This window comes from Entelurus aequoreus, linkage group LG09 (assembly GCF_033978785.1).
Source record: "Entelurus aequoreus isolate RoL-2023_Sb linkage group LG09, RoL_Eaeq_v1.1, whole genome shotgun sequence".
In the NCBI taxonomy this organism is placed as follows: Eukaryota; Metazoa; Chordata; class Actinopteri; order Syngnathiformes; family Syngnathidae; genus Entelurus; species Entelurus aequoreus.
In genome coordinates, this window is record NC_084739.1 from 20,616,217 (window position 1) to 20,637,264 (window position 21,048).

At 38.3% G+C, this 21,048-nt stretch overlaps 1 protein-coding gene across 2 annotated transcripts; it reads right to left on the reverse strand.

Annotated features, from left to right (window-relative positions):
• Positions 1–12,900: 12,900 nt before the first annotated feature.
• LOC133656809 (protein eyes shut homolog) lies at positions 12,901–20,538 on the reverse strand. Of its 2 annotated transcripts, XM_062057656.1 has the most exons (3): positions 19,904–20,538; positions 14,118–14,234; positions 12,901–13,452 (listed from the first exon to the last, which is right to left on the reverse strand). In XM_062057656.1, the coding sequence occupies exons 1-3, from the start codon at positions 20,394–20,396 to the stop codon at positions 13,412–13,414; spliced, it is 651 nt and encodes a 216-aa protein (XP_061913640.1). In that variant the 5' UTR covers positions 20,397–20,538; the 3' UTR covers positions 12,901–13,411. The 2 variants fall into 2 exon arrangements, with proteins under 2 accessions (XP_061913640.1, XP_061913639.1); XM_062057655.1 differs by lacking the exon at positions 12,901–13,452 and having other exon boundaries at positions 13,838–14,234.
• Positions 20,539–21,048: the final 510 nt, after the last annotated feature.

The window sequence follows — 21,048 nt, forward strand, 5'->3', positions numbered from 1 at the left end:
AGTCTTGTGAAATCACAATATCCCATTTTAACTAGCTAGCCACTAACATTTTTTAACAAATCATGAATTACTTTGCACCATGTTTGTACAAATAATAACTCATGTAAAATACAAAAGTAAACTCTCAAATTTTTAAATCATGTCACACTTTAAACTGGACACCTAATCTGTTATCTGGTTGTTGACTTATAAGAGGTATATTCTTATAAAACGTCAGGTATTAAATATGCCCTGATGTGGGATCAGAGCAGAGGATGTCATTTTTGTAGCCCTTTGAGGCATTTGTGATTAAAGGCTATATAAATAGACTTTGATTGATTGATTGAAGATATATTTTTAAAAAAAAGTTGTGTAAAGTAGTTTTTGGACTTTTGTTCTTGGTCCTGAATTACTGACATCAATACTTTATTGAATCGCAGAACTAGATTGCAGTTTTTTTGTATAGAATAAAATGATCAATTTAAATTTAAAACGATCGATTTAAACCAATGCAGACATGGCGGCATGGGACGTCCCCACCCAGTGAGTCAACTTGGGCCGGAAGCTGTTTATTTTATTTGGTTTTGTTTTGTTACATCGGAGCAGGTAAAAATAAGACAACAACTTATCAAAACAAAGGCATGTTGACCAAGATATTAACCGACATATTAATCAATTTAAAGGAGACGAAAATGTCAATCATGTTTAATTTTGTGGGACAAGTTCGGAATATATCCAATCCCAGTTTGTTAACAGCATACATTATGAAGGGGGCTAGTTACAAAGGAGAGACAATCAGAGGCTGAATATATGCGAGATGAGAATTTTAGATTTACCACAACGAAAAACAAAATCTATGGATTTAGCATGTTCCACCTCGTAGTATGTGTACACCTGGAGGAAAGGGAAGAGGACACATTTTATTTTTGACGCTATACTGTATGATGCCATCAGCAACATACTCCCGCCGCGGAAGCACACACCACTTGTTATAGCTGCACTGCTGGGGCTTTGTTTGTCCGCAAATGATTACTACATGTAAGACAAACACTTTGTTTATTGTAACAAAATGTGTTTGAAATTATTTAATCCTTTATTGCAGTGGTTCTTAACCTGGGTTCGATCGAACCCTAGGGGTTCGGTGAGTCGGCCTCAGGGGTTTCGGCAGAGCCTCCGCCGCGGAGGTCAAGACACACCCGACTCATCGTGTAAATAAAAACTTTCCCTATCGGCGTATTATGGATACCCCCAAACAATGTTCCCTCTAATTTTCCATATGTGTGAGCAAACGCAAAAACTCCTTGAGCATTCGGTGGAGCGCATGTGAGCGACGTCAGATGTGCAAATGCACTGTGGTCACACCTGCAACACATCAGTCCCAAACCTGACTAAATAATAAGTTCAATGTTTTATTATCATAATCAAATGACAGCAGTCATTTCCATGAGATTATTTTCTAATATAAGTGTTTTGGCCCACTCACAATGATTATAACATATTGTTTTTCATGAGCTGTGTACTAGTATTATATGTCTGGGTGGGGGGTCCTACTTTGGAAATAATGTGTACCCCTTTCAGATATCGCATTTAGTTTCCACTAAAACATTCACATGTTGCACAATGAGATGTAAACATTCGATTATGTGTACATTCCTGTATCTTTCTGTTTGTAAAATATATATCTATTAGTATTTCTTTAATATAATAACATCATTTTATGATTACGGTTCGGGTTTGGTGAATGCGCATATGAAACTGGTGGGGTTCGGTACCTCCAACAAGGTTAAGAACCACTGCTTTATTGTGTCCGAAAAATGAAGGAGTTGGCCATCTCTACGGTAATAATGAGTTTGTAAAGGACTGTTGCTGATCTGATGTTGATGTGCTAAAACCTCTTTCTTGTTTACAAGCTACAAATAATATTAACTGTTCTTTGTCCATGCACATAATAAATATTTATAGTGTCTGGATATATTCATTAAATCAATGTATTATTGGTTGCCAAAAAGTGACCCAAAGCAACACTTTGATATTGACACATCTCATCTGTGCATGCATTACTAGAAAACTCTTAAGAAAATTGCATATATCATTACAACGTGCATACTGTTCTGATTACTTGTAAAAGGGATTCAAAGTAATATTTTGATATTGATACATCTTATCGGTGCATAAATTACTAGAATACGCTTACATAAATCACAACATAGTAACTACTGTACTGTTTGCTTCTTGAAGTACCCTTTAAAAAGCTGAAAGTGCACTGTTTGCCATTTAGGGTTGATTTCACCTTTTTTTTTACTTTACAAAAAAAAATCACTTTTTGGCAACAACAGCATTGTCATTTGGGGTGGATTTCATTTTTTTTTACATTAGAGTTGTCATAGCTCATAAGGAGTTCTCAATCACAGTATATATTAAATGTGTACATTTATGGCAAAATATACTTCTGGATGCTCTATGTATTCAGCCTGAATCAGATTATTGTATCATGAAATATGTTATTACACATTAAGTACACTTCTTTGGTATGTACCTTCATGATTGTAAGTTGCAACAAACTGAAAATGATCTAATAAAAGTAGATATTGCCTGTTTTGTGATTATTTAACACACTGGGGAATATAATAGACACGATAAAACCCTCATTCAGCTGTCAATAGATTATTAATTCATGTTTAATATTATGGGAAATATGATTTTCAGCAATTGAATACAGTATACAGTATTATAACGCCTTTGATGGTTGTTGAATTAATGGATCAGATTTAAGTAAACTAATTAGCTGATCAGGTTAAAATGCACTTGTGTACTATTCCATATCATACTGTAATGCCGCTTTGTTCCTGAGGTGGCACTGGTGTTATTGTTTAAATAAAAAAATACAACATGGAATCCGGAGTGGAGCGAGGTCTGACTCTGTATCTGTTAAAAACAATCAACCTGTGAGCAAATATCACAATATATGATGCCCAACTTAAATAATTATGTTGATTATATTTTAAATTAGAATATGTTCTGGGTTCTCATTTTGGATGTTAGCAATTTTCAAAGTGGATTGACCGACATTTTCCATTAAGCGCAACTGCGCAGGACACAATTAGGAAGAAATGAATTCACCAGAGTTTGAAGGTGAATCAGATTTGACGATGATGTCTCTGCCCAGGCTTTTCATAGTTATGTTCCTCTTGAGGTGTCTGCACATTTATCTTTGCCGTGTCTCTTTTCCTTGCATATTTTCTTTAATCCCCTGCTGATCCAACACTGCTCCTGTCCCAGAGGCACCTCCTGGCCTCCTCTGCGGCTATCAATCTCCCCGCATACAACTTCAGGGGCTGCTTGTGCCACTGCTTATTTTACATTCCCCAAATTGAATTTTCTTTAACAGCATTACACATAAAGTTGCTCCTTTTGTAAACTGCAACACACATATTACAAAAGTAAAAATTGCTACATAAGTAATGAGTACTTTTGGTTAGTTGTTTTATCTTCAATGATGCGTTCACACATTCAACATTTTAAACCCGGATAATTATCGAACAGTAGTATATTGCATGATTTTTACATTGTTTTATTACTGTATGTCGTACCTCAACTTAAGCGCTTAACTAGTTCTGTGATATCAAAACAAATCAAATCAAACTTTATTTATAAAGCGCTTTTCATACATAAAATAAATGCAATGCAAAGTGCTTTACAAAGTTAAAAACAATACCCCGGTGACCCACATCCCCCATTATCACATACGTACGCACAGATGCAGATACCAAACACAAACACACACACACGACATACACACATTTGCAACTATATGGACAGATGTTTGCATGGCTGAGTACAGAGGAGTCATGTGAGTAAACACTATCACAGGAGCCATCTGCACCAGGAGGTCATCAGACCATGGCCACCAAGACGCTAAAACAAAAGCGCCCCCACAAGCACGGACGATAACCCCTGATACAGTCGGCTCATCCGAGGAACGTTGGAAAATAAAAATAATAAAACTTGTAAAATAGTAAGAACCATGTGTAGAAACAAAGAATAAAATACAAGTAAGACATATGAAGATTAATAGAAAAAAAAAAAAAAAAAAAAAAAAAAAAAAAAATAGAGATATATATATATATATATATATATATATATATATATATATATATATATATATATATATATATATATATATATATATAAAGATATATATATATATATATATATATATATATATATATATATATATATATATATATATATATATATATATATATATATATGTATATATATATATGTATATATATATATATATATAAAGTAAATAAATACAACTAAATAAATGATAGAGCTCCTATATCAAAACACTTGTATCTTAAATCGACGCCGCTCACTGACATGAATTGAAATCAATTTAATAAGTGCATGGCCTCGTATAACCGCACAATTTTAACATGTAGCCTTTTGAAAAGAATAAACAAATTGTATGAAAAAAAAGCGATAGAATATACTACAAAAACTACAGTAGATTTTTAAAGTAATTTCATACTAGTTTCCATCATATCTCGTTCTAGCTGCTTCTCCGTCAAACACACCATCAGCTACTTTTCCATATTTATTGCACAGGTGTGCTTTAGGCTGCCCACAATAAAATAAAAATAAAAAACTCTGAAATGTGCATGGGGGGGGTATCTGGTGTGACCACCATTTGCCTCACACATAAAGTTGATCAGGTTGTTGATTGGAATGTTGGTCCACTCTTTTTCAATGGTTGTGCGAAGTTGCTGGATATTGGCAAGAACTGGAACACGCTGTCATATACGCTGATCCACAGCATCCCAAAAATGCTCAGTAGGTGACATACAGTACACCAGGGGTGTCCAAACTTTTTCCACTGAGGGCCGCACACGGAAAAATTAAAGCATGTGGGGGCCATTTTGATATTTTTCATTTTCAAACCATAACAAAATATATGGATTTCGTATTTATTTTACCTTTAGGGGTCCCGGGGACCATAAAGGGTCTCAGTCATTAAAATGTTAAAAAAAAAGTCAGATTATTATTTTTTTAAATTATTATTTAACGCTTACAGTAAATCTCTATATCAACTTCAAGTTGATATAAAGTAATACAAATTAAAAAAAATGTTTTATGGCTTTTCTGTCAAAAACAACTTAGTTTTTTCATAGTAAAACTGAAATATGCAGTATTTAGTAATTATGGCCCTAAAAGATCAATAATGCAGGACACCATTGATTTTAATTCTTTCATATTTTTGAGTAATCACAGTGAAAAGATAAATAAAAAAATCACTAAATGTATTTGGGATCCAAAAGGTGCCCCACTCATAAAGTGATACATTTTTATTAGGTTGTTCTTTTACTTTCAACACTTTAGTTACGAGATCAACTTCAGATATATTTGTCGATTTTATGCTGGAACAATTATTTTGTTTGTTTTATGCGCTTTTGTCAAAGAAAACTATGTTTTTATATGGCTACTACACAATATATGCAATATTTACCACATAAAACATTTTAAAGTGAAATATTTGAAGTCATTGGAGCCCTGAAAATAATTCATTATAACATGGATTCTTTTGTCATTATTTTTTTTTTTTTTGAGCAATGGCAAAAAAAGAAAAATAAAGAAAGACAAAAGAAAAAAAAAACAGCCTACATGGCAGCTTTTGTGTCAACATTGCAACTTTTTCTCATTAGATTTCACCTCATTCCACTTTTTTTAATGTTCTTTTTTTATTTTTACAATAGTATTTCCAGAATGTGTGGCGGGCCAGTAAACAATTAGTTGCGGGCCGCAAATGGCCACCGAGTCGCACTTTGGACATCCCTGCAGTACACGGTGAGTATGCTGACCATGCAAGAACTAGGATGTTTTCAGCTTCCAGGAATTGTATAGAGATCCTTGCAACATGGGGCCGTGCATTGTCATGCTGCAGCATGAGGTGATGGTCTAGGGTGAATGGCACAACAATGGGCCTCAGGATCTCGTCACAGTATCTCTGTGCATTCCAAATGCCATCAATAAAATACACTTGCGTTCGTTGTCCATAACATACGCCTGCTCATACCATAACTTCCACCCCCACCATGGGCCCCTCGATTCACAACGTTGACATCAGCAAAGCGCTCTCCCACCCGACACCACACATGCTGTCTGCCATGTGCCCTGAACAGTGAAAACCGGGATTCATCTGTGAAGAGAACCCCTCTCCAACGTACCAGACGCCATCGAATGTGAGCATGTGCCCACTAAAGTCGGTTACGACGACAAACTGCAGTCAGGTCGAGACGCTGATGAGGACGACGAACGTGCGGATGAGCTTCCCTAAGACAGTTTGTCACTGTTTGTGCAGAAATTATATGGTTATGCAAACCAATTGTTGCAGCAGCTGTCCGGGTGGATGGTCTCAGACGATCATGAAATGCACCTGCTGGATATGGAGGTCCTGGGCATGTGTGGTTACATGTGGTTGGCGGTAGTGACGACGGTTGGATGTACTGCCAAATTCTCTGAAACGCCTTTGGAAACAGTTTCCATCCATCCATTTTCTACCGCTTGTCCCTTTCGCTTATGGTTGATAAATGAGCATTCAATTCATGGGCAAAAGCTCTGGTGGACATTCCTGCAGTCAGCATGCCGACTGCACGCTCCCTCAAAACTTCGCTGGCATCGTGCTGTGTGACAAAACTGCACATTTCAGAGTGCTGTGGCACACCTGTGCAAAATTTGTGCTGTATAATTAGCATCTTGATATGCCACACCTGTGAGGTGGGATGGATTATCTTTGAGTTTGAGTTTGAGTTTATTTCGAACATGCAAGCATACAACATGATACATCACCATTTCCAGTTTCTTTTCAACATGTTCGAAAAGGAGTAGGAAGAAGCAGAGCTTATTTAATCCTACCCCTTTTCTTTACATAACAGTTGCAAAACTTTTTGTTCACTTCCCGTTCACAATTTGTTCACAATAAACTCCATAAGTAATCACAATAAAAATAAATAAATAAATAATAGTAAGAATTTAATAATAATAATTAGTGAAGTAAGTCATATTTCATATGATGAGATAAATAAGATTACTTTATCGACGTCACTTCCTGTCAATGAGAAAGGACGCAAAGAAAAAAAGCTCCGCTTCTGCTACCGGAGTTTTTGTTAAGTCTGAAGATTTTGACCACTGATTTGACCACTGATTTGCGATCACAGCCACAGGAGAGTCACCTGGCATCTTCGATCTGATTTTGGTCAGTTGAGAGGCACTGATACGCTGAAATAAGGCGAGTGGAAGAGCCGTTAGCCGCAAGCCAAAGGTGCCTCCCGCAGTTCAAAGCGGTTGCCTAGCAACCAAAAGTTACGGCGAGTTTACAGCTGTTTTAAAGTGATCCCGACGTCGCAGAGTGATATAAGTTGACAGGCTGACACCTCAAATTGATCTCTGAACGGCACAAGGTACGAAATTGTTGAAAAAACAAGTTAAAAGTGCCGCAAGTCGCTAAAGAAGTAACTGCCCTTAAGACATAAGAGGCACTGACGTCAGTGACTGCCGCGATGCCAAAAGTTAAAGGATTGACTGGAAAGACTGATTTGAAGCTGGGCACAGGACATGATGGGATTCAAGAAGGGATACTACAAAAAATACTCCAGGAATTTAAAGAAGAAATGATAGAAAAATTGGAAGAATTGATGGATGGATGGAAAGAGGATATGAAAGAAATGAAAGAAGAAATGAAAGAAATGAAAAAAGAGAACAACTCCAGAAATAAAGAAGCCACTGAAATGAGCAAACAAATGACGATCCTTCAAGAAGACAACAACATGCTGAGGAACATCATAGATGAAATGGATCAGGATAAACGAATGAATGATATCATTGTGACAGGGCACCGAATTAAACCAAGATCCTATGCGAAAGCTGTGAATAATGAAGGTGAACCAGATGAAATGGATATGGTCTCAGCAGAACAGCAAGTGGTCAACTTTCTGCAATCAAAAGAAATTGAAATTGACATTAATACCATCGAAACATGCATCCCACTGAACGGAAGAAACAACAACGCCACTCCAGTCGTGCTTGTGAAACTCGTAAACAGAAAATCTAAAATGGCATTGCTGAGACAGGGAAAGAAGCTGAAGGTAACAAATGTGTACATGAATGAGCATCTCACAAAACGTAATGCTGGAATCGCCAAGAAAGCACGCGACTTGAGAAGGCAGGGAAAAATCCAGGGAACTTGGAGCGCCAACTGTAAAATCTACATCAAGCTGAATGGAGGTCCAGAAGCAAGAGTAATTGTTCTCCATGACATCAAGGACCTGGACAATTTTAATAGTATCTTGGCAAAGAAGAAATGCTCACTAACCCAGTTTAGACACATTTGTGAACAATATTTGAGAGGACTTAGTCTTTTGTCTATTTAGTAAAAGTTATAGATCTTTGAGTTCAACTCATAAAAAATGAGAGCAAAACTAAAAGTGTTGCGTTTATACTTTTGTTTAGCGTATATTGATATTATTTTATTGCCTAGCCCTACTTAGCACTACTGAAACATGATGCTTAGTGTTTCACGAGCGAAACTTGTAGTTCATCCTCGCAGGCTAAAAAAACATAAGGTTCTAGATAATAATTTGTCCCAAGTATGTCATTGTTGGCTCTCATTAATTCTGTAATGGTGGTAGTTGTTGTTAAAGGAACAGGCAAACTTTGCACTGCACTCTGTGAAATCAATGCTCCGCCAAATTGTTTCGATAATGGTTAAAATGAGCAAAATACGGTAAATATTACACGTTATTATGAATGAGCCTATTACTACATTACATTTATACTTACAGCATGTGATGCTCTTTAGAAGGCTTTATAGGCAGAATAGTCTAATCCACATTAGTCGCATAATTAGCAACCTTATGCAAGCGTTTATTTACAATTTACAATTCATAAAAAAGAGAAAGACAAGTATGTGCTTGTCTCACATAAGAATTTTGAATGAAAGGCAAGATTCCAAAAAATGTGCAGTAAAGGGATAACTATTTATTCATCACTATCCACTAGCATTCAATTGGTCAACAAGGGTGGTAATTGCAAACTTGTTAGTAATTATATTTCAAAAATGTAAATTTGCTGTGAACAAATAAAAGAGAGATACAAACAATTAACACCTCATGGCAAATTGAAAGGGACCAATAAAGATGTTAATACTCTACAAGGAATACCCCTGAGGTAGAGTGGAGGACAGTCAAAACAAAAGAAAATCTCATTTGAAACGTCCCACGAGCTCAGCTCATTATTCTGTGCGCATAGACTTTGGCCTATGAGGGCAGCCAGCTATGGAGCAGCCACCAGCTTCTGCTTGATTAATGAGGAACATGTAGCAGAGAAGAGGAGGAAGAATAAGCTGCAAAGGAACTCCCAAGAAGCTGATGGGACAGCAGGGAAAGCACGACTTTGGAAAAACACCCAAAGAGACAGCTCAGCAGGGAGAGCAGCGGCAATTAAGGATTATATCCAATTAGAAGAGTGGTAAAAGGAATTGTTTTAGTAAAACACCCTAAGTTGGTAATATCTTATAAATACGTTTTTTTGATAATACAGCGTAAACTCTACATACCTTATTTTCTGGACTATAAACTACTTTTTTCCAACGCTTTGGACTCTGCGGCTTATGAAATGGTGCGGCTAATTTATGGATTTTTCGGCCATAATGTTTTGTATTCAACAAACTGTTTACACACTACACTGACAGCAACACTGAAAATGTGTGTTACTGTTTGTGGTATGGCGCCATCTTTTGAAGTTTGCTCACTGCAGCTGCTGCGGGTTGAAAATGTAGTTCGTGTTTCGTGCCGGAAATATACTCCTCCAACTTTTGTACATTTTACAATATAACTAAAACAATTCATACTTACTGAACTGTTCCATGTGTGAAGTCTGTAGGAGTGTTTTCATGTATAATTGTTATTGTAATGTAGTCAGGCTAGCATTGTTAGCATTAACAAATGTGCTAACATGTTTACAAGTGTCTGTGTTAGTATTATTAACATACAATGGCTTTATTTTGTATTGTATAGTCAACCATGACTAACTACACTAAAGCAAGCTCGGAAATTATTATAAAATATATATAAAATAAATTATAAAAATATTACAATTACAGTGTTTGTTAGTCCGGGTGAGGAGTCAGTTAAGCTAGAACTAACCAGCGCCAGGCTGGACAATTCCTGCACACATAGCATTTCTTGTAGATTAATTCATAACTCACATAATATTTTTTTCTGTAGTGACTGTGCCAGAGGTGAACATGCATTCTACTGAGGTGCCAAATTATGACGCGTTCAATCTATCGCAGTACCAAGCAAATCATCTCAAAATCCTCATCATATTAATTCCTAGATGTGATCGAAATTATTTAAGGCGCACAACACAAAATAAACGTAACGTTATTATTATCAGTACTACCGGTACGTATAACATTAACAAAAAATCCTTAAAACAGCCCACTACCTATGATATGGGCTTTTAAAATATAATATCATTACCTCAAAAAGTGTTATTAGTTAATGAGTTCATTAGAGACAACAATCTTAACGACATTGGTCTCAGTGCAATTTGGCTGTAACCAGATTAATTTTATGACTGCACATATTTCCCGTCCCCTTAAAAAGTGTGGAGGGGTCGCACTAATATCCAATGAAAACTTGAACCTTACCCTTAACCGTAATGAATATAAATCATTTGAGGTGCTTACTATGAGGTCTGTCACATCGCTACCTCTTCAACTGGCTGTTATATATTGCCGCCCTGGGCCCTATTGGAACTTTATCAGTGAATTTCAGAGTTTGTCGCTGATCTAGTGACTCACGCAGATAATATAATTATAATGGGGCATTTTAATGTCCATATGAGTACCCCGTCAGACCCTCCGTGGGTGGTGCTCCAGACTAGAATTGAAGGGTACGGCGTGGCGAAGTTGGTAGAGTGGCCGTGCCAGCAATCGGAGGGTTGCTGGTTACTGGGGTTCAATCCCCACCTTCTACCATCCTAGTCACGTCCGTTGTGTCCTTGGGCAAGACACTTCACCCTTGCTCCTGATGGGTGCTGGTTAGCACCTTGCATGGCAGCTCCCTCCATCAGTGTGTGAATGTGTGTGTGAATGGGTGAATGTGGAAATACTGTCAACGCGCTTCGAGTACCTTGAAGGTAGAAAAGCGCTATACAAGTATAACCCATTTATCATTATAGCTGTGATTTTACACAAATAATAAATGAACCCACTCAAAAAAGTGGTTATTCATCCTCTGCTCAGATGATTTAACCTTGATCCTGACCTCATGGTCCCACCTTCCCTTTATCTCCAAAATCCTCAAAAAAATGGTTGCACAGCAGCTAAATGAACACTGAACGTCTAACAGTCTCTGTGAACCCTTTCAGTCCGGTTTCAGGGCAAATTACTCTACTGAGACAGCCGTCGCAAAAATGACTAATGAGCCGAACAGCAGAACAGGTGTAAAACTACATTACTAAATATCACTGTAGAGGTTGCCCTCTAGTGGGTTCTTTTGACCACCACACACTGCCAGGAGAGCCAGGAATTCAGGGTACAACACTGTTTTATTTTGTTCTCACAAGGTGCGAGACTTTTGCTTTCCAGCAACAAGTCTTTTCTGCGTCTGCCCAGCGGCACCTCAAACTCCAACTACTCGTCTCATCACGGCTGCTGCTAATAAAGGCGACAGGTGATTAGATAACGAGGCCCACCTGTCTTTGAGGCCGGTCCTAGCACACCCCGTTCCGCGGCAGGCCCGCAGGCCACGCCCCCCTCCACAATCACTCTTTATAACTCCTTGTGCAGATCTGATTGCTTATTATTTAAAATGTTGACCTAAGTTTGAAGCAAAGGTGGTAATACTAATCGCCACATTTAAAGCAACACTTAAAGCGGGGCGCTTCCTTGTTTAAAGCGTCACCTTTATCGTTAGTTTTAAAGCCCAAATACTTTCATATTGCGCTTTACGCACTCTCTTTATTAACCAGTAGAATAGTCGTTCCTCCTCTCCAAGATGTTATTGCTTGTATGCACTTTGTGTGTGCGTTTTGACACACCCAAGGTCATGCGCCTCGGCTCTGTAGTCATCGGCGCACAGCGGCATTCAGATGAAAGAATGGTACCGATACTTTTCAAAGGCAGTATAGTACCGATTTCAATCACTTGGTATCGCGGTACTAGCCCTAGCACCATCTTATCTTGCTGATTGTATTGTACGCTATGTTCCGTCCAGAAACCTGTGTTCCAAGAATGCCATCTTAATAGTGATTCCCATATACCAAAAAAGTCTGAAAAATGTTCTATCCGGGCTCCAGTATTCTGGAATACCCTACCGGCAATAGTTAAGACATGCCACCTCGGTCGAAGCATTTAGTACAGTAAATTGTGCACTTACTGTACAACTTAAAACTCATTTACATACTCTCGCTTTTAAATAGCCTTTGTTTTATTTATTTATTTAATTTATTTATTTATTTGAATTAGGACAATGCATATTCATCAACATAGAGCGACAATGTAAATATGCCGGAGTTAGCACAACAGCGAATTTTCATCCGTTGTCCTAAGGCAGGTTAATACAGTAAACATTCAACAGGTCATGATACAAAATAATACATACATCGCAGGACATTACACATTACAAGCATACCATAAGCACAGAACATGGAGAAAAAAATGAAACAAACAACAAACAAAAAAAACATGTGAATAATCTAATTGTGCGTGCATGTCTGATTAGTTTTTAACCAGTTTTAGACCAGTTGACCTCCCACTTCTCGTTTTTTTTGCCCCCCTTTCCTACAAGGAGATGTTTACAGATGGCCAGACTGGAGAGATACTGTCAGAATAATTGTATCCAAGATACTTTGTGTTTCAATGAGTTCCCGGCGAGAGGACAAAAGCTGTCTTTGATCTTACCAATCAAAAGGCTTGTACAACTCCACTGTGTAGGATGGGAAGAGACATGAAGGTGTCGGTTTCTTTGATGTATTGTAATCCACAGGAACATTTTGTCTTGACCCGAGATCTACAAAGCGGAGAGGAAGCAGGACCTGACCCCCTCAAGGCAACTTTTCTTTTAGCTGTTTTGTGACCAAAGGCAGCGGCTGTTTACGACCCCCTTCCTTTAGAAACAGCTGTTGCCACGTAATCAGGGAAAGTCCAAATAAAAGAGGAGGCGTACAATCTTTCGTCAGAGCGTGGTGGGACACTGTGCAAGAGTACAGCCCAGATGTTTCTCCTCAATTGAGCTAAATTTAATTCTGTATCTGTTTGATTCCTTGCTTCTTTGTCTGTTTAATAGATGTCAACAGTGTTTGAACCTGACAAATACCAGTCTGGAGGAACTGCTAGCTGTTCTAAGTCATGTGGACCACTCTTCTATGACCTGAATGGAGACCTCCGCCAATCATCTGCTTGCCCTGAATGAATTGGACTCGCACAGTGATGTCATTGTGGTTTGTGCAGCCCTTCGAGCCACCTGGGATTAAGGGCTATACAAATAATCGTTGATTGATTGATTGAAGATATTCAACACTCTAATGCCATCTAGTCATAAAGTGGATAGTGCATCCCCTGCCCCCACCATTTGTCATGTTTCCTGTGTCAGGTAAAGCGCAACAAACTGGCCAGATGACTCCCCTTCCGACTGTAGTTTCATCATTGTGAAATCTTGTGTGAGTTATAACAGAATTAATAAATGTGGCAGCTATCAACTTTTGAAAACTCACAGCTGTATCAAACTTCTGAAATAATGCGATCAGCAGGAACAATGTAATATAAATGACATTTTAATTAGTAGCTGTAAACTTGTGTTTTATAAACTGTGACACGCTCTGTTAGCCCGCAGCTCTTTGTGGCTTTTCTACAGCTGTATATCAGCCCCTCTTAATGTCGCTTTCTGAAGTGTTTGATTTAAAATGCAGCTGCTGCGATGATTATGATTACAAATATAAAGCGGGATCAAATTTAAAGCCTGTGAGAAAATGCTGATCTTTGATCGAAAAAAAAAGTTTTCAGCTTTGACCTTTTCCAGAGAGAGAGGCCCCGAAGTGAATGTCACGGTTGGATTTGCTAAACTGCCTACCTGAGAATTCGGCCCTACAAAAGCATTTGAAGGAGGTCGATGACACTTGAACGCACGTCCCTTCGGTGCACATCCTCTTGCAGTTTTCCTTTCCAATGACTTCAGAGCAGTTTGTTCCTAACACAAAGAAAGTTGATATGTGAACAGACAACCAACCAACATAAGATTATACACTATATTGCCAAAAGTATTTGGCCACCTGCCTTGACTCACATATGAACTTGAAGTGCCATCCCATTCCTAACCCATAGGGTTCAATATGATGTCGGTCCACCTTTTGCAGCTATTACAGCTTCAACTCTTCTGGGAAGGCTGTCCACAAGGTTGCGTAGTGTGTTTATAAGAATTTTCGACCATTCTTCCAAAAGTGCATTGGTGAGGTCACACACTGATGTTGGTTGAGAAGGCCTGGCTCTCAGTCTCCGTTCTAATTCATCCCAAAAGTGTTCTAACAGGTTCAGGGGGAGGGGGGGGGGGGGGGCATCTATAAGCCTATCTATCAGCAACCTGTTTGTTAGCATTGCTTCATAGTTAGGCAACAAACATATGCTATTAGTACAAAAACCCCAAACCAATGAAGTTGGCAAGTTGTGTAAATAGTAAATAAAAACAGAATACAATGATTTGCAAATCCTTTTCAAGCTATATTCAATTGAATAGACTGCAAAGACAAGATATTTAGTGTTCGAACTGAGAAACTAAATTTGGGAACTGAGGAGACCATATTTAGAAGCTTTTCAGGTGGAATTATTTCCCATTCTTGCTAGATGTACAGCTTAAGTTGTTCAACAGTCCGGGGTCTCCATTTAGGCTTCATAATGCGCCACATTTTCAATGGGAGACAGATCTGGACTACAGGCAGGCCAGTCTAGTACCCGCACTTGTTTACTATGAAGCCACGCCATACTTGCCTGTGGATTAGGGGGGGAGTATATTTATAGCTTACCAAAGTTGTACTAAAACATTTTGATAGATTTTTGAGCACCGTGTGTAATGTTCTATATTTTCAATGGAACATCTAAAATGTCAGTGTTGTTTACTTGAGACATATTGCAATCAAAGTGCAGTCTACACTTATCTCTTATGTTTCATTGCCATCTACTGGTCACACTTATCATTACACCATGTACCAAATAAAATAGCTTCGAGGGGAGTAAGCTCAACCAAACGTATTCCTTACATTAGGCGCCCCGTGTTATAAGGCGCACTGTCGAGTTTTGAGACAAAAAAAGATTTGAAGTGTGCCTTATAGTCCGTTAACTACAGTAAGTAAATGTGAGAATTCATTTAACTATTTCTTATTACAAATGCACGGTTTCTTTTTAAGTTGCGAGTGATAAAAGCTTTTTTTAGTGAAACGAAAATAAATATAAAACAGCATCAATATACATAAATTATACATGCATCAATAAGAAATTTTTCATGTAATCGTAGCTCCATAATCGTAATTGTAATCAAATCTTGAGGTACCCAAAGATTCCCACCTCTAATGAGCACAGTCATTTGAAAGTGAAACAATTTTGCCATCATCGTTTGTGTTAGGCCTTAACTATTTTGTTGATAATTATTTGGATAAATTCAGTAAAAAAAAAAAAAAATTATTGAACATGCTTGTGCTCTGTATCGTGCATTTATTTGAAAAAATGACAACCGAAGTCATGAAAATAGATTATTTTATTAGAACCCCGCACCCCACAAATCGGTTAATTAACTAATCATTGACATATTGTCTAAATATAACCCGATTGGTGGGAACTAATTTAAGGCAAGTAAGTACGTAACGTGCAAGCCAGCGGCACACTGTGCTGTGCTCAGTCATTCAGTCCGTCATTTGTTTATTTAAGAAACTTAACTGGCTGGCATTTAAAATGAGTCACTCACTATTATAAAGCAGCAAAGGCCTGATCTAACAAAGGTTAGTGTGTACTAAAACACGTGCAAACCTGATAGCACACGCAGAGCTGATCCACTAAACGTGTGCAAAGTGCATTGCGTCTTAAGTGAGCAGAATAAGGCGTGCAATCCATTTTGCGTCGCTGTCTTCATTAATATGCAAAATATATGCTGATCAACAAAACGGCCACAATAGTGGGAGGAGACTATGCAAATATTATTATTGAGCACACGCAATGTGATTGATCAACATTCATCACCGTATTGCGTGCACCATTTTTGCGTTTTCTGTTTCTTGTGCTGAACGGACAGACAGTGGACAGAAGAATCCTCTGTTCTACGTGTGTGCCAACACTTTGACCAGTCAGAAATAAAAAAAATTTTGAAATATCGTCTATTCCGCCATATCATTTTGTAATTTTTTTTAGCGGCTTGAGGACTTAAGGGGTTAATTAAAACAAATTAAATTGATGGGTTTTGGTGTCCTTCAGTATTTTGGTTTTTTTTACATAAATTATATATTAATAAAATATTTCTTACATGGAAAAAATCTCTCTCCAATGAGCACACTGTGTGAATGCAGATGCACTGCAAGACTGCTTCTAAAATACCCATAAAAAGGGGTACATGTCTCTTGCATATTTTAGATGCCTCTGAATGTTGCATTTTGGAGTTGTTGTTGTTTTTTTTACAGTGGGTCATTTGTGATGTCACAGTGTAGCGGACGTACTTATGTGGTCATTTCCAGTGCATGCTGTCTCCTCCAAAGTTTCAGTCTGTGAGACTGTTATGGTTGCTGTATAGACCCTCCATTGTCATTCCTTCTTGTTTCATGCCATACCACCTGCTCTGATGTATATAAAATCAATAATTCCATATTCATTTGTCCACAACCTTCTACGCAGGATTGTTCTGTCAAGATGGGCCACGACAAAAATGGATTTGCTGCTAAACTCTCACGGGAAAAGACGGCACCATGGCAACATTTCTACTTGGTTTGAGGAAGCACAAGATAAGGTAGGATAAATAATTATTTTTTAACTAATCCTATCATGCGCATTGTAACATTGACTTGCGCTATGCAGTCACATAAATGCTGGTAAAAGCAGTTTTGTTTTATGCAGCTCTGTATTGAGCCGAGAGTGTTCAGGTGTACCTAAAAGTGTGATTGGGTGAATCTATATATTATTTATGAAGTTTATTTTTTGACTGTGTCTGAAAAAAAATGTCTGCAGTAAATATATTTAAAAGTGCACATTTTTAAAAGATAAATAGATACTTTTAGAGAGGCTGCGGCATGGATGGTTCCATTTGTGATCAAATGAGAACACCTCTGCAAACTGTTTCAGACACACGCAGAAAGTAGGTTATAAATGTGACTGTGTAGAAACATTTACACGTAATACACACCAAAGTACAAAACCCAAAACCAGTGAAGTTGGCACGTTGTGTAAATGGTCAATAAAAACGGAATACAATGATTTGCAAATCCTTTTCAACCTATATTCAATTGAATAGACTGCAAAGATTATTTTTTTAGATTTTATTTTTTGCAAATATTAGCTCATTTGGAATTTGATGCCTGCAACATGTTTCCAAAAAGTTGGCACAAGTGGCAAAAAAGACTGAGAAAGTCAAGAAATGCTCATCAAACATTTATTTCGTAAAATCCCACAGGTGAACAGGCTAATTAGGAACAGGTGGGTGCCATGATTGGGTATAAAAGCAGCTTCCATGAAATGCTCAGTCATTCACAAACAAGGATGGGGCGAGGGTCACCTCTTTGTGAACAAATGCGTGAGCAAATTGTCAAACAGTTTAAGAACAACATTTCTCAAGGAGCTATTGCAAGGAATTTAGGGATTTCACCATCTACGGTCCGTAATATCATCAAAAGGTTCAGAGAACCTGGAGAAATCACTGCACGTAAGCGATGATATTACGGACATTCGATCCCTCAGGCGGTACTGCATCCAAAAGCGACATCAGTGTGTAAAGAATACCACGACATGGGCTCAGGAACATTTCAGAAAACCACTGTCAGTAACTATAGTTTGTTGTTACAGCTGTAAGTGCAAGTTAAAACTGTACTATGCAAAGCGAAAGCCATTTATCAACAACACCCAGAAATGCCGCCGACTTTGCTGGGCTCGAGCTCATCCAAGATGGACAGATGCAAAGTGGAAAAGTGTTCTGTGGTCTGACAAATCCACATTTCAAATTGTTTTTGGAAACTGTGGACGTCGTGTCCTCCGGAACAAAGAGGAAAATAACCATCCGGATTGTTATAGGCGCAAAGTTGAAAAGCCAACATCTGTGATGGTATGGGGGTGTATTAGTGCCCAAGGCATGGGTAAATTACACTGTGAAGGCACCTTTAATGCTGAAAGGTACATACAGGTTTTGGAGCAACATATATTGCCATCCAAGCAACGTTATCATGGACGCCCCTGCTTATTTCAGCAATACAATGCCAAGCCACGTGTTACAACAGCGTGGCTTCATAGTAAAAGATTGCGGGTACTAGACTGGCCTGCCTGTAGTCTAGACCTGTCTCCCATTGAAAATGTGTGGTGCAATATGAACCCTAAAATACCACAACGGAGACCCCAGACTGTCAAACAACTTAAGCTGTACATCAAGCAAGAATGGGAAAGAATTCCAACTGAAAAGCTTCAAAAATTGGTCTCCTCAGTTCCCAAACGTTTACTGAGTGTTGTTAAAAGGAAAGGCCATGTAACACAGTGGTAAAAATGCCTCTGTGCCAACGTGTTTGCAATGTGTGGCTCCCATTAAATTCTAAGTTAATGATAATTTGCCAAAAAAATTACGTTTTTCAGTTCAAACATTAAATATCTTGTCTTTGCAGTCTTTTCAATTGAATATAAATTGAAAAAGATTTGCAAATCATTGTATTCTGTTTTTACTTATGAGTTACACAACTTGCCAACTTCACTGGTTTTGTGTTTTGTATATCCAATACCTATTATCTAGACCCCAAGGAAGTGTGTTAAATATAGATTAAAATCATCAATGGGTCCCGTTTAAGGAGTGGTGTCGGCGGACAGAAATGTTAGCAACACTAGCATGGTAGCTACAGTGCTAATGTTGCTACTTGCTAAAATAAATCAAAGTAATCAAACTTAAAGTTCCCATATCTGCAGCTAACTGACCAATAGTTGGCAGAGCTCAAGGCCTTATCTTAATATGTGTATCGAAGCCTGAAGTGGTGGACATGTACACAGAGCAGACCCAGCTAGAGATAGAAGTGCTCTAAAAAGTCGAGCCAAGAAGTGAGGAAGACGGTTTTTACATTTGGTGCTGATAAACAAGCTCTATGGAATAGGGACACACAGTACTGTTATGACATTATCACAAAGTACATTTTGCATAATCGAGAGGCCGTATCCTCAACTGCATATTATATTTTATGCTTGTAAATTTACAGATTTAATCAGGTAAAATGTTTCATTTTCTGTAATATTACAATTTAATTGGCATCATTCTTTATTCTGATGTTAAAGCTTTGGTAATTAGGTGACCTGAAGTTGCTCGCTTAATGAGCACTTTCACTTTTTCTAAACTGCACAGCTGTTTTGCATCCAAGATTATCCATCTTTATTGGCAGCAAAGGGGTGTACTGATCCGATTTGACTGGATAATCCTCAGAAGCAAAGATGTTAGTCTGTCAGATCTACTGTCAAATTTGGATTTGCAAATTTGTCAGTTTACCAAATCAGACAAAACAGCCGTGTCACTCACACACCCGCCACAAAGATTCATATGTTTAGGAGCTATTGGCCATTGTTTGCTGTTTAAGTGCCATTAAAGGTTGACAAGGGAGTAATGCAGTGATTTTTGAGAACAAAGTGATGAGTGTCTTTTGCTCTTACCTGTGAAATGTGGTGGGCACAGACATGTACACATTCTGCGGTGTGGATCTGAAGATCCGTTACTCAAGCAGACCCCGTTGTTTTTACAGGGGTTGTTCAAACAGGCATCACATTTTTCGCAAAACTTCCCAGAATATTGGTGATGACATCGACAGTAGTAAGCCCGTTCCCATTGGTCCGTTTGACAAACACCATTCCCAGAGCAAAGTGGAACCAGAGGGGAGGACTGACAATCCTGGGTCTTCAACGTCACGTTGAGTCTTAAACCGAGTTTACACAGCTGACTGTCTTTGTCATGCAGAGCTATGAAGTACTGGTGACCAGCTTTGAGCCACTTGCTGTCCATTTGTTCGCTTCTATTTATATGATGAGGGAAAACAAACTGGTCTTCAGTCAACCCGTTTGCAGAACAGCTCTCGAAGTTGTCCTTAGAGACGTTGAGTAGTTGGATCCCATACGACTTTAGAGTTTCATCGGCATCCATCAACAGCATGTCGCCATGTTGCAGTTGAAGTGGGCAAATCTGAGAGAAGTGAAGTTCCACACAATCTTCAGTGGTGCGACAAATATTCTCCACGAGTGTCCAGTTGATTTGGATAGTTTGCTGGTTAGAGTGCCACTCAAGTGCAACCGGTTTGTTGCAATCAGTTTGGCAATGACTATGAACCGTGCAGCTGACAAGGATGCATACCATGTTCAATAGCGTCTTCATATTTTCTTCTCACTCGTGATTCAGACCTTTCAAGTTGTCATCTGCTGGGTGTGTCACCAAGGCACCCAAAACCTGGGGGACATACATGTTTGCATTAATATATTGCACTCACTACAACTTTGAAGAATTGCCATTTTTTTTGTTTGCTTTTGGGAGAAACACAAAATATAGCTGGTTGGTAGAAATGACACCGTGTCTGGGTTATGCCGAGACGACAATTTGGTCAGCCAGGAGGAATTCGAGGTACAACCGCTGCTCCTCTACAGTACACACGGACATATTAAGTAGCTACAGAGCTATTTTAAAGCAATGTTAAAAGGATAACGCCATTGGTTACAAATGTTGGTAAATAAATAACCAGAAAATGTATATTTTGTTGTTTTCTTACTGTACCGAAAATGAACCGAACTGTGACCTCTAGACCGAGGTATGT

Excerpts from the sequence above, each read along its gene's own strand:
- LOC133656809 (XM_062057655.1), bottom strand. The coding sequence starts at position 20,396 with ATGCTGTTGATGGATGCCGATGAAACTCTAAAGTCGTATGGGATCCAA. Across the intron at positions 14,235-19,903 it reads GTGCCCACCACATTTCACAG|GAACAAACTGCTCTGAAGTC; the intron begins GTAAGAGCAAAA and ends TCTTTGTGTTAG.